The following is a 15,481-nucleotide window of genomic DNA, read 5'->3' on the forward strand; positions in this document are numbered from 1 at the left end:
GTATTTAGATTATTTTATTTTAATCAAAACGATAAAAAACCAAAAATCAAGAAACATCCAAAACTAAATGAAAAAGGAAAATTGCAATACAAGAAGGATCTCTTTTTTTCATAAACATGCTTATTCGTATATCTCTGAAGTAAACTGTCTAGACTCTAGAGTATCTATCTGATCTTACTACAGTAAATGCTCCTTCGTTGTGAAAAGGCTTTTATGGGACTTTCACTAACTCATTTCTGGCATTTCTCTGATTAAAGTGATACCAAACACGATATAATTTGTCCCATATTTACTTTACATATGAAGCATAATTAATAATTTATCATACATTTAACACAAACTATACAAGCATATGTTTAAATAAACAACTTAACATCTTTTTGAAAATTAACGGAGTTACAGCCCGTAGGAGCACAGCGCGACGTATGTATCGTGTTTGGTATCATTTTAATCAGAGAAACGCCGGGAATAAGCTATTAAAAGTCCCATATAAACCGATTATGAAAATTAAGAAGTTTGAGAATTTGATTCACTCGAGTCAATGTTGTGGTGTTCACACCGATATACCCGAGCCGACATCGATCGTCGCCGCCCTGCGGAGCGACTCGGCCGACTCGGCGTTGACAGGCAGTGGAGTGGGTAGGCACGTCACAACGATCGCATAGACGATTCTTCACAACGAAGGAGCATTTACTGTAGCAACATAGTATGTAACCCGCTCCGACCGGCTTAATATCCGCCCCGAGCGAGTTAACCCGCTGTCTCTAGGCCCTAAGACCCGTTCTATCCGGGTTAGTCCGCGGTTCGCATCCCTGCTTTGATTTCTGTTTATCTGTATCCTTTCGTTTTTGTTTCAAGAGCGTGTATCGTCGCCAAATAGATGCTCGTGTTCTTTTCAAGACTTGTGCCAGGTCCGTGTATTTTCTTTTCTCATCGAGATTTTCGTTGCGTTCTAAATGATCTAGGATCATTTTATCCTCCTCTGGAAGGAACCTTAATTTACAAAAACATAAAATAAATATAACACACTGTGAAACTTATATTACTAATAATGTTGTACAAGGTGTTCGACTACAGGTGGGAGAAAACTTAAAAAAGGGGTGGTTCTCCATGACAATATATAACGAAAATACAGAATAAAAAATTGCAATTTTTAATTTTTCTTCAACCTGTAGTGAAACACCCTGTATATTTTACCTTCTATGCACACGGTCTGCAAACAAATTTCTAAATCTGTGGTACACACTGTATAACGTCCTGTGTGGAAGTCCGTCTGCTAAGAACTGTACAAATTTGCGTCTCTCTCTTTTACTGCGTATATTTGTTTTATTTCCTACTCGTAAGAGTAGAAATGGTTTCGTTTGCTCAGGATGCCAGTTGTGCATCTATGTAGAGACAATAAAGATTTTTAGATCAATCATAAAAGAATTTTGCTTGACATTTTATTATAAAAATATATGGTAATTATTGCGAAAGGGTCTGCGTACTCCGATTTTGATGAAATTTAAATATGTTATAGATTTCGACATTTTTAACAACTTTTTCCTTTTCCAATATAATGGGGGTCGCTTTTAGTTTTCGAGATATTTGCAAAAAACTATTACAAATACTGTAGTGAATTTTTCGTATTCCTGCACGCTCCGTGGCAACGTAAGCCTGTCCCGGCGCGGCGTTTTTTTACATTTTGACGCTGTAGAGATGAGAGAGAAAACAGGGTGTCACTCTGGTCATACATATACAGGGTGTCCCAAAATTCGTGAAAATCCCGAGAAGGGGTGGTTCCTGAGACCATTTCAAGAGATATTTTCCTTTGCAAAAATGTTATCCGCGGCTTTGTTTAGGAGTTATTAACGAAAAACACGGACCAATCAGAGCGCGACCTAGAAGCGAGTTGCCACAGTCGGCCCGGCGCGCCAACTGTCTATTGGCCGACTGTGGCAACTCGCTTCTAGGTCGCGCTCTGATTGGTCCGTGTTTTTCGTTAATAACTCCTAAACAAAGCCGCGGATAACATTTTTGCAAAGGAAAATATCTCTTGAAATGGTCTCAGGAACCACCCCCTCTCGGGATTTTCACGAATTCTGGGACACCCTGTATAGAGTGAGCTTTCAATTTTGAAAGACTACTTCTGGATTTTCGTATGCATGGTCGGGCCTTACTTACACAAGTAAGTAAACGCTAACGTCTTAGTACGACAGTAATGGTGTTTTAGAATTATTTAAATCGAAATATATCGTGTACTACTAACTTTTCGACATACATAGGTTAGTACCTTTTTATAACGGATGTCCTGCATCGATTGATGTATTAAAAAATACCTCATTCCGTTTAAAAAAATGTCGATGACCTTGAAATCTTGTAAAAAAATGGCCTTGAGAAAAAATTTTTACCATCATCAAATTCGCCCCTTGAAACAGTACTACTTTGTTCTGTGGAGATTTTTTGTACGACTAATAACAACCGAGATATTTTGGATGTTCCCATTTAAATGCCCCACCCTGTATGTATGACCACTGTTTTCTGAGTGAGACCCTGATCTCTGTCTCATCTCCACAGCGTCAAAATGTAAACAAACGCCGCACCGGGACAAGCTTACGTTGCCACGGAGCGTGCAGGAATACAAAGAATTCAATACAGTATTAGCGATAATTTTTTGCAAATATCTCGGAAACTAAAAGCGACCCCCCTGTATTGGAAAAGGAAAAAGTTGTTCAAAATGTGTGTTGCTGCATAACATATTAAAATTTCATCAAAATCGGTGTACGCAGACCCTTTCGCAATAATTACCAAATATATATACAGGGTGTCCCAAAATTCCTGCACTTCCCGGGAATGGGTGCTTCCTGAGGCCATTTAAAGCATTTTCCTTTGCAAAAATGAGCATAAATCCTTCTTCTTAGATCCTTCTGATAGAAGGACAGACAACGTTTTCAAGCGGTTACACATCGACTCTGCGCACCAATCTGCAGGAAAAACTAAACATGTGAATGCCATCAATTCTAGTCTCACAGCGGTCCATCTCGTATCCTGTTTTTCGTCTAACCATCCCGTCGTTTTCCTAAACCTGCTACAGCGTGCATTTCGAATTTCGACACGCATAATGCCCTTCCTAAATTCTTCAGAAAAATCTTGCGGAAAATCAGTATCGTTCGAGCGGCGGTACAGAGAACATCTTCAAAGTCTTGTCAATTCAAAGCTAACGGTTGCTATTAACTGTGGTTTTGATAGTGATATTTAAACTAATCACTAGACTGCGGTTCTTCATGCAAAATGAAAGTTGGCTGCTGCTATTACAAGGGACAGGAGCCAAACAGATATTTGATTCTTACTGTAATCATTTTAACAAGTTGAAAATAATACATTGGTGTTTTTAAATTATTTTAATCCATCTATTGTCTTAAAATGCATAAAATCCGCGATCGCATTATCTGATTGTTGTGATTTGTGCAGCATTACAAGAGATATGGCAATTAGTGCATAAGTATGTGTTGACAAATGTAAACAGTGATCGTGAGTGTGGAAAAAGTTCGATGCATCTGCGTGAAATAAACCTACGAATTATTTATCGATTCGAAAGTAAAAGTGAAATTCTGGATCGTCGACTTGACCGCGCATCCCTTAGGCCTTAGTATACCAACTATCTACCACCGGCTGTGCAGTTCGTCGACCTGGCTGTACGTCCCTTAGCTATCGGTACTGCCGTATACCTGAAGATATCTGTGCAGTTCGTCACCCAGTGACTCAGTGACACACATTTCGAAGCAGCAAATGCATTCATGGCTGAACACGTGAGTTTTTAATTCAATCAGTATCTATACTTCTTCTCTCGTTCGGGCAAAATTGCCGATGATGTGGGTCCTCACCGATTCCTATGATTTTGAAATATGTTATAAAACTCGACGTTTTAAATATCTTTTTCCTTTGAAATAGTTGGTGGTCGACTTTTTTTGGAGATATTATTAGCAAGAGGTGTCCGCTATCATGAACACCCATATGAATTTACAAGTAACGTTTTTCACGATTATCTCGTAAACTAAACCGACCGTCAGAAAGTCTAAAGAGAAATATTGTTCAGAATAATGGTCTTGACAGCATATCCAAAGCTCATCGAAATTGGAGAGGATTCACATCATCGAGAAATTCTTGTTCGTTGCGGTCACGGCGCGGCGCGGCGCGGCACATAGTGGGAACTTCCGACCAAACTCGATTCAAAATCAAAGAACTTTCGATAGAAATGAGGTAGAGCGATGAAAGTTTTTTAAAATTAAAGCTGAAACTTGGCAGAATATACTTGGAGAAAATAGGTAGATTATGGTACGAACGTTTTTTAACCTTGAGAATATTCGTTAAAGTTTCACAATTTCAAGAAAATGTGGTTTCTCCGTTACCACGCCCGAAAATTTTTTTTAAACATGCTATATATCATTTCCCGAAGATTTTTGCACGCCGAATTAAAATCTGTTCTCAAAATTTGTCTACGACCTCAGGATTTTGCAAGAAATCGATTTTTGTGAACAGAACTAACGTAATCATTTTTTCGTTGAAATGATTTGATAACCCACTAGTTTGAAGGTATATTGTATTCTCATATATAAAACACAATAAAATTAAACATAATGAAGTATTTGAACGTTTATTTGACGTATATCACTTGACGAACGATCACCCGACGTATCGCTGCGATTGTCGCTGGCACTCCTTGTAGGCTGTGTGATGGTAATGTAATTTAAAATAGATATCTATTTTACACGATTATATTTTCATTTACACAGGAAGTTAGGTAAGTAGTTAATCTTTTTAACTTATTTCTCTACCTTATTCTTATTTTTATCACCAGAAGTTAAAGAATTCGTTGATGAGAAGTAAGTTAAAAAGATTAAATACTTACCTTACTTCCTGTGTAAATGAAAATATAATCATGGGAAATAGATGTCTAATTTAAATTACATTACAGTCACACAGCCTACAAGGAGTGCCAGCGACAATCGCCACGATACGTCGGGTGATCGTTCGTCAAGTGATATACGTCAAATAAACGTTCAAATACTTCATTATGTTTAATTTTATTGTGTTTTATATATGAGAATACAATATACCTTCAAACTAGTGGGTTATCAAATCATTTCAACGAAAAAATGATTACGTTAGTTCTGTTCACAAAAATCGATTTCTTGCAAAATCCTGAGGTCGTAGACAAATTTTGAGAACAGATTTTAATTCAGCGTGAAAAAATCTTCGGGAAATGATATATAGCATGTTTAAAAAAAGAGAAACCACATTTTCTTGAAATTGTGGAACTTTAACGAATATTCTCAAGGTTAAAAAACGTTCGTACCATAATATACCTATTTTCTCCATATTCTGCCAAGCTTCAGCTTTAATTTTTAAAAAATTTCATCGCTCTACCTCATTTCTATCGAAAGTTCTTTGATGTTGAATCGAGTTTGGTCGAAAGTTCCCACTATGCGACGTACCACCGACGCTCGCCTGCCGGTGCTCTGATTGATCAGTGTTTTTCGTTAATAACTCCTAAACAAAGCCTCATCGGCCATTTTTGCTAACGAAAATGTCGCTTCAAATGACGTCAGGAACCTCTCATTTCCGGTTGTTGAAGGAATTTTGGGACACCCTGTATATAATGGTGTCAAATGACAAACCTCGCAGAATAAGTTCCAATTTTGTTTGATTATTTTATCCTCCGAAGAATCGAAATACCCCTTATGGATACTCGCGTATTCTTCGAACTCGTCCATCTCTTCTTCGGTTGGAGGACGAGATCCTGCGCGTGGCTCCACCCTGTGCTGGGGCAATATAGGGTTGCACAACTTAATTTTTAGGTTTCGCAAGACCTGTAATGATAAAAAGAGCTTGCAATTCTTCGAATCCAAAAGCTTTCACTTGTGCTTTACAGTAAACTATTAATATAGAAATTTATACCGACATACTACAGAGACATCTCAAAGACATCTGAAAGACGCCTGCCGCAATATATAAATACGTCTAAAAGACGTCTGTAAAGTCATTTTCCCTTATTTTTCTTGTCTTTTACACGTCCTTTTACGTCTTTTATACGTCTTACAATTAGTTACAAAACTGTGCAACTTAAAGACGACATTCAAAAGAATTTTTGTCGTCTTAAAGACGCCTTTTACAGACGTCTAAAAAGTCGCCTAAAAGACGTACGTTTAAGAAATCTATTAGGCATTTTTTGGGCATCTTTAGGTGTCGTTTTAGGGGCCTTCTAGGCTTCTTTTATGCATCTTTTACACGTCTTTGTAGGGGTCTTTCAGGCATCTTTTAAACGTCTTTTTACGCATCTTTCCAGCATCTTTTAAATGTCTTTTTCAGACGCCTAAAATTTTCAAATTTAAGAAAAAGTTATAAATAAATTAGAATCTATATACAGGGTGTTTAGCTACAGGCGGGAGAAAATTTAAGGGGTGGTACTCGACGATAATATAAGACAAAAATTAAGAATAAAAAATTGCGATTTCGGCTTCGTTATTTAGTTATTAACAATTAAAAATCCGCCTAAAATGCTGCAACACTTCTAACAAAAGTGTACGTTGCGTACGTCACACGGGCGCGCGACAGTCTCGTATCAAGTGACAAACGCATGCATACCTTGGTTCTCATTTGGGGCCCCAGCGAGGTGAAAATGTTTGAAAAATCGTTGGACGACATTGAACCTACCTACTCGTTAAAATCCACAAGGACATTTCTAATATCCGCCCTATGGAATTATCGAGCAGAAGAGGTCAATGCCCTTTCACTTTTAAATTCTTCTCGCACATATCCACAAATCCTTATCCTGCACTATAATTGTTCATAACACCGTTCTTAGTATACTGGAATAAACGTTCTAGCACTATTTACAATATCATACACACGCACTACGAGTTTACAGAGAGTACAAGTTTACTGAGGGGAATGAGGAGAATGTAAAGGACTGGTAATCCTTTAATGTTGAAACACTGCACTTTATTGAACTTGATTTACGTCGCGAGACTCGCTCACAGACGGAACGGATATCTTGAGGTCGTGTGTGATTTCTGAGAACGGATATCTACGACGCGTGCAAGAAGAATCGTCCATACAAGCTATGTAGCATCTGTATGCACACTGACTCAAGACAGCTGATGAGGTCGATGCCAGATCGATAAAACAAATGAAGATCTACAGCAAACTACCGCCCAAACATCGCGCGTTGCTATACCAATACATTGTCTATCCTGTTTTCATGAATTTCGTGATTCTTTCTCATTCTGTCTGTGACCGCGAAATATCTCATGTGTGTGCATTGACCACATCCACATCAGCTGTCTTGAATTAGTGTGCATACGGATGCTAGCTTGTACGAACGATTCTTCTCGCACGCGTCGAAGATTTCCGTTCGCAGAAATCGCATGACCTCAAAGATATCCGTTCCGTCTGTGAGCGAGTCTCGCGACGTAAATAAAGTTCAATAAAGTGCAGTGTTTCAACATTAAAGGATTACCAGTTCTTTATATTCTCCTGATTCCCCTCAGTAAACTTGTACTCTCTGTAAACTCGTAGTGCGTGTGTATGATATTGTAAATAGTGCTAAAGCGTTTACTCCAGTATATTAAGTACGGTGTTATGAACAATTATAGTGCAGGATAAGGATTTGTGGATATGTGTGAGAAGAATTTAAAAGTGAAAGGGCATTGACCTCTTCTACTCGATAATTCCATAGGGCGGATATTAGAAATGCCCTTGTGGATTTTAACGAGTAGGTAGGTTCAATGTCGTCCAACGATTTTTTAAACATTTTCACCTCGCTGGGGCCCCAAATGAGAACCAAGGTATGCATGCGTTTGTCACTTGATACGAGACTGTCGCGCGCCTGTGTGACGTACGCAACGTACACTTTTGTTAGAAGTATTGCAGCATTTTAGGCGGATTTTTAATTGTTTATAAATAAATAACGAAGCCGAAATCGCAATTTTTTTATTCTTCATTTTCGTCTTATATTATCGTCGAGAACCACCCCTTAAATTTTCTCCCACCTGTAGCTAAACACCCTGTAGATATATACAATACATATACAGGCTGTCCCACCCGATTTCGACCTCTTGATTTTCTCGCTATTGTTACTCGTAGCAAAAAATGTTTCAGCAGACGCTTGAATGGTATCGCGTGGAGCATATTTTGATGTTATTAGTTTTTTCGTGAGTGGATGCGTAAAGGTCATTTAAAGGTCAACTTTGTTTTTTTAAATGGAATGAGGTATCTTTAACTTCCCGATTTTATAGGGAAGTTATTGTAATGACCCCGAAAATCGAAAATCGATTTTTTAGCAGATCTTCACGTTTCATGGTCTCTTTGCAGTCATTTTAGACTATTTTCAGCAAAATGTTCGTATGTGTGTGTGTATGTGTGTGCGTATGTATGTTCGTGAGTATGGTATCAAATTTTTCGTTAACGTTTTCTGAAAAAGTAACAAAGCGATCAGAATGATGAATGATGCAATCGATGTGCCCCGCTGTAACTTAGAGCTGATTAGATTTTGGTCCACTTTGGTCCAGTAGTTTTTCAGTTTTTTTCGAAAGAAGTTGATTCAACAATGCAATTTATACGAGAGAACGGATATTTTTTCACCGAAGAAACAAACGTAATTATATAAAAAAATTTTATAAAATTTTTATTTTATAATAAAATTTATTATACTTTTCAAGAAAATACTAAAATTCCGTCTATATTGTGGTTAGATTTACAATTGGCCAGAGTAGGAGTGAAAGTAAGAACTCGTTATCGTGATTATACGAAAAATGCAAATATTGATCAAAATTTAACACCAATAATAAAAATATCGAATCGAGTAAATATGTCGAGTGAGGAAAAATATCAAATAACACGTAGTCAATTTCCAGTGGTTCCTGCTGAAGCGATTACGATTCATATAAGTCAGGGACAAACATACGAGAAAGTATGCACTGAGCAGAGTTTCAAAATTGAGCAGTTTATATATTTTGGGACAATTTAAATTAACAGTATCGAAGAAAACCAAGATCAATACTGCAAACCCGGATAATGAGGAGTTGTATCGTTTGCGAAAAACTAATTAAGACAATTTATTTTGCAACATTAGTATGCTATAACAAGGAACCAAGCGAGCAACGAGCCTACGATGTTGGTTTAATGTGACGCCATATAGCAAACATTTTGATAAGTAGAACACTATTGAATTTCCCTGAAAACGTATAATCTTATTAAAACGTACTAAAAATAATGATAATAATATACTGCAACTAACGAATCGGGAAGTTCTTTGTGTGGCTCTTGGAGAGTCACACACCAAATAAAAAACATTAATAGCTGCAGGCCCTACTAGTCATGTGTACCACTAACCCTCTCGCAAGAGCAGTCCTACCCGCGAGCGAGCGAAGCGAGCGAGCAACAATAACCCTCTAGTTTTTATACATCAATCGATGCAGCTGGATATTCGTTATAAAAAAGTAGTAACCTATGTATGTCGAAAAGCTAATAGTTCAGGAGATATTTCAATTTCAATAACTCTAAAATACCATTACTGTCGTACTAAGACGTTAGTGTTTACTTACTTGTGTAACGTCTTAGTACGACAGTAATGGTATTTTAGAGTTATTGAAATTGTAATATCTCCTGAACTATTAGCTTTTCGACATACATAGGTTAGTACTTTTTTATAACGAATGTCCAGCTGCATCGATTGATGTATAAAAAAATATCTCATTCCATTTAAAAAAACAAAGTTGAACTTTATATGACCTTTACGCGTCCTCTCACAAAAAAACTAATAACATCAAAATATGCTGCACTCGATACTGTTCGCGATCGCGTGAACGTTCGAGGTTGTATCCTCGTCACGCGCCGCTCTCTCTCTTCGTCGTGACGTCAGCCGCCGACCGCTCTCATAGCGAACCGTGGTAAGAATCCGCGTTACCCCGTTTCCCCCTTTAGGGTCTATCGATCGTGTCCCAATCACCGATCGCTAATTATCGGATGATCCTTAAGGACCAATCCGCGATCCCGATGACGTGAATCCAGCTCGGTTTACGAAGTCTCCGCGAGTCTTGTCGGCTCTTTACGCTCATTACGCTTGTACAAGGAACACAATTCAGAATACAGTCCACTTCTACTCATTGTTATCGTTCTTTATTTCTAAAGTTTAACTTCGCGCACAGCGCTGTGCGATTCCGGCGCCTCCTCCATCACGTATCGTTCGGTCGTCGATCGTTTCCGATACAGATACCATTCAAGCCTCTGCTGAAACATTTTTTGCTACGAGTAACAATAGCGAGAAAAAAAATTTGTTACATTATGTAACATAAATATTGTATGTATATTTGAATAAAGTTTTCAACTAGTAATAATCGCACCTCGGTAGAGCCTCATTGGTTACGATATCGCCACTGTGTAAAGCTTGTATATTTGAATATTAAAAACAATATTTTGTGCTACTAACCAGATAGCACAGGACGTCTTACAGACGTCGTTTTCTCGTCATTTTTACGCCTTTACGTCTTACGTCTCTAAAAGACGCCCTTTCTACGTCCACAACGGCATCTTATTGAGACGTCGTTTTTAAGGTTGAAGGAAGGACCTTTTATACGTCTCATTTCTGCCGTAAAAACGACGTCTCCAAAATGACGCCTTTATGGATGTGTAAAAGCCGTCTCTTCGGAGAAGTCGTTTTTGCGGCAAGAATGAGACGTACAAAAGAGGATTTTTCCCGGACTGAGGAACTTGTAAATATAGAACTGTAAAATAAATCTTTATTTAATATTGAAAGTAAAATGTTTACTTTTAATTTACTTTGAATTCGTGTATGTCACTTAATCGACATACATTTATATTATAAGAACATTAATCAATTAATTATCGTTAACTAATTAACATTAATTAATTAACGCGTCAGCGTTAGTGGGAAGAGTGGGGGAAGCAAAGGCGGGCCTCGCTGCGCAGCTGGACGAGGGGCGGAAGGGTAAGGGGCCTGGCGAGACTAGAATATGGTAACCCTGGTCCCGAGTTCGAATCCCTCCAACTGCATAAAAATTTCTGAATTGTAATAAGGTCTTTTCGAAGACCAATTCCCTCAAACAGTGCATGAAAGTAGTAACATATATACATATAGATTCTAATTTTTTTATAACATTTTCTTACATTTGAAGATTTTATGCGTCTGAAAAAGACGTCTAAAAGATGCCGGAAAAATGCGTGAAAAGTCGCCTAAAAGATGCCCCGAAAGACGCGTAAAAGACGTTTAAAAGATGCCTGAAGGATCTCCAAAAAGATGTGTAAAAGATGTGCATAGATATTTCATAGATAGAATAATAAATATTTCCTAGTGAAAACTACATTGTCAATGTAAGTGACAAGTGAACCTATTTCTTAAGAATTGTAATTTAATAAATAATAAATGTTTCCAAACACATTGAGTAGGTATCTAATTACCTTTTTTTAGTGCCATTCTACCGTTTAGTAATTGCAACTACCCATTACAATTACTTGTAATTGCAACTACCAATTACAATTACTTTTGTAATCGCATTAAAATTACTTGGGAATTGCAGAAATAATATTACAATTATATGTAATTGTAATTGGTAACTGCAATTACTTTGGCTCAACCAGTAATTGTAATTGCGGACCACAATTACAATTACAATGATTCGTCAAGCAAGTGCAATTACCAATTACAATTACATGTAATTGAAACGTAATGTAAAAAAAACCGCAAAAACGACGTCCACAAAAAGACGTCTTTATGGACGTATAAAGGGTGTCTTTCAGAGACGTAAAGACGTAAAAAAGACGAGAAAGCGACGTCTGTAAGACGTAATATGCTATCTGGGACGTATCTATTGGGTTGGAACGAAAGTTAGTAGCGTTTGTAAATTAAAATTTAAAGCTAAAATTCAGATATTTATTCAGAGATTTATTCCATCCCATATTTTCCATTCTGTTCTATTAACTTTTGCCATTTTCGAGGTAACTTCTCGTGTTATTGAATAAACATATGAATAAATACCTTAATTTTATCTTCGATTCTTAATTTGAAAACGCTACGAACTTTCTTTCCAACCCAGTATATTACGATAATGAGATAGCAAAGTCCTGAGGCAGTTACAGTAGTGGACAAAAGTTTAAGGACGCTCTAAAAAAGACGATAACTATTTTGTTATTGTACTATACGATTTGCACTTTTTTTGGAAGCTAGATCAATGAGTTTACTACAGGATGTGAAAAGTAAATTTTTTCAAAGATTGCAATGAAAAAATACTAAAAGTTGCATTTTCAACTTTTTTATGCGGACCTATATTGAAAATGTAAAAAATTCGTTTTGTCGATCTGTATCAATTTAACATATTCTGAAAATTTCGTCAAAATCGGTCGACGTTGCAATGAACTACATACAAACGTTTAAAGATGGTAAAAATTGCAGATTTCCACGATTTTCGGCCTCTAACTACAATAAATCTAAAGATTCTTAAATCTTTCAATGCCTGTTGTTTTTTTCCCGAACCAATCGATTTCGATGAAACTTTCACAGTGCATATAATTGACACAGACCTACAAAATGTATTTTTTAAATTTTCAACAATTCCGATCAATTGCATTTTGAAAAAATTTCGTTTCACATCCTGTAGTAAACTAATTGCTCTAGCTTTCCAAAAAAGATCAAATCATATAACACAATATTAAAATAATTTTAATTTTGTATTTTTATATTTTATATTTTTATTAATTTTCTCCTGGAGAAAAAGACTCCAGGACGTGTCCTACGAGTTACAAAATATACATGAATACACATGTCATACATTCATTTTTCAGAATCAAATTATACCAATTTTTTAAAATTCTGCGGGGTGCTCAAGGTACCCCTTTTTATCGAAAATTTTACTTTACTGAGGCTAAAATTGCCGCGCTTGTGCGTGAAATCTTGCACCAATATCTCTCCTCTAATTCTGTTCGGCCGAAAAACATACAATGTATGCAAGCATAAAAAAAACTAAATCAATATAACAGGGCAACCGTAAAATAACATGATCAAAATCTCAGTTTTACATAAGTTAACATGAATAGAATCATCGAGTAAAATATATTGTGATATTATTTCGAGACAGAACCGAGTACTATCTCATGAGACACCCGGGTAGGTAGCTTACCCAAGTATGTACATACCCGGGTATCTCATAAGTCACTGCTCTAATATCTGTGGTTGCCAGGAAGAACGCCGCATGTCACAATTTCAAAAAATTTCAGTTTATGCATTAATTGAGATTTATAGTATAGAGGATTTACGTCTTTATCAGAAAGAAAGTCATGAAAATAAATTCGAAAGGCTTTTTGCAAGAAAGACATAATCCAATTGAACCGATATCCTATGGCAAAAGATTAGTAACCAAAATCTTAAACAGCAATATCTCGAAAGTGAAATTATGTGACATGCGGCGTACTTCCTGACAACCACAGATATATGGTGCATAATGAAGGAATTCATTTTTAATTAAATAATATCAGTAAACAATTCTTGCAAAATTACCTGTGTATCTTCCTTAGATAATCTATTAGAATTGCGAATATTCTGCGCTTCTTTCGCCACGTTCTCGAAAGACATTTTGTCTACTGTACGTGATGGTCTTCAGATTCGTGACTAACTGAATGCAGATCCGTTCGACACGTGCGAGACCAGCGACTGATGGGTTTCTGTTTTTCGATCGAATTCTTTTCGATCCTCGCAAAACATAAACGCATCAGTCACTGGACTCGAACGCGCTGAGCGGGTCTGTATTCACTACTATGTATATGGTTCACGTGTATTGTAGTATACGTTCAAAACCGCGATCTCTAATAGAAATATCATACTGATATTATTACATTAAGATTATAAAGTCGATATAATGCGTAAGATAAATACAAAACGACAAAAAAACTATTGGAAAAAATTTATTCTAAATAAATTTGTTGTAATTTTGTAATTAATAAACATATATAATAACACTCATAACAATAATATAAATATATATACGTAAAGATAGTTGTGCTCATGAATCTATTGTACATTACTGTAGTACATCATATAACTATCTTACTACATAATTTCTACCGTTAAAATACACAGGTCCTGTTTTACCTTTCCTTTTCTCTGGTCACTTTATGACTCTCTCGGTGACGACTACTATTCTTTGCGTATTTTACCTTAAAATATTTTCTAAATATTTCAATATATCTTCTAAAAAAATTTCTACAAATTTATTAGGATATAGTCAGAAATTATAAAAAAAAGAATTAATCAATTAAAAAGAAGTAGATGCATGACGGGCGCGAACATACTATAAGCAGGTCCATAGTTGAACGGCTAACTTTTTTTTGTGTGTAACAGAGCGTTTATTGTGCCAATTAAAAAAAACATATCTATATATAAATATACATACATGTATATACGAAGGAACAACAAACTTAAACGCACAAAAAGTACAATTAATTGTACCTCGTAAACGGTTGGAAATAGAAGATGTTACAAGTAAAAGTTGAATAGTGTATCAGACGGTGCATAATATGCAACTAATTGTATGCACTTTTGTGCATCGGCGCATCAGAAAATTGCAACTGCGCTTTTTTTTAAATGGAATGTCCTATATTTTATAACATAGTTCGATGGAGTATCAAATTCTGAGTATAATAGTCTTGAACTTCATATGTCCTAAATCTAATAGTTTCCGAGATATTATCGAAACAATTTTCTTTCTTCTTTCGATAATATCTCGTTAACTATTAGGTTTAGCACATATGAGGTTCAATCAACTCGATTGAAAGCAGCGTCATCTGAAAGGACGCAAACTCATGGCAGAGTAGAGGATCCCTTCAGGTGGCGCTGCTTTAAATTGAGTTGATTGGACGCCATCGACACCATGGTGTTGGAATTCGTCCAATCAACTCGATTGAAAGCAGCGCCACCTAAAGGGACGTAAACACCTTAGACCATATATGCTTATAGACCCGGCATAGGTATATAGTCCATGGACCTACAGGACTGAGCATAAGGTAGGGTTTTAGGCGAGAGGGGGCACCAAGCGAGCGGGGAGGGATGGTCGCATGAAATTACCTTAGACCATATATACCAATAGACCCGGCATAGGTATAGTATGTGTATAGGAAAACCATGGACATAGGAATAAGGGGACGGAGCATATCGCTGCGGGGGGGAAGCCAGTTTTGGGGTGCGGGGAACGACGATCACGTGGTACTCTGGTGCTCAACTGGTGATTGGTTGTGATCGCGCAAGCGCATTCGTACTTTTAGAAGACATTTGGCTGATCTGACCATGGACATAGGAATAAGGGGACGGAGCACAAAGTGTTACTTTAGGCGAGGGGAGTGAAGCCAAATCCGCGGAGCGGGGATCACGGTCACGTGGTACTCTGGTGCTCAACTGGTGATTGGTTCTAGCATATACGCGCGAAATTTGAAGATG

At 36.9% G+C, this 15,481-nt stretch overlaps 1 protein-coding gene and 1 non-coding gene across 2 annotated transcripts; both read right to left on the bottom strand.

The window, feature by feature from the left end:
• Positions 1-288: 288 nt before the first annotated feature.
• Positions 289-13,624, bottom strand: LOC143219567 (uncharacterized). The gene is made up of 4 exons (XM_076445503.1): positions 13,550-13,624; positions 5,658-5,849; positions 1,198-1,385; positions 289-993 (listed from the first exon to the last, which is right to left on the bottom strand). The coding sequence occupies exons 1-4, from the start codon at positions 13,622-13,624 to the stop codon at positions 765-767; spliced, it is 684 nt and encodes a 227-aa protein (XP_076301618.1). The 3' UTR covers positions 289-764.
• LOC143219603 (U4 spliceosomal RNA) lies at positions 10,292-10,427 on the bottom strand. The gene has a single exon (XR_013011397.1). It is a non-coding gene; the product is annotated as a U4 spliceosomal RNA (small nuclear RNA).
• Positions 13,625-15,481: the final 1,857 nt, after the last annotated feature.

Source organism: Lasioglossum baleicum, unplaced genomic scaffold (assembly GCF_051020765.1).
Source record: "Lasioglossum baleicum unplaced genomic scaffold, iyLasBale1 scaffold0055, whole genome shotgun sequence".
In the NCBI taxonomy this organism is placed as follows: domain Eukaryota; kingdom Metazoa; phylum Arthropoda; class Insecta; order Hymenoptera; family Halictidae; genus Lasioglossum; species Lasioglossum baleicum.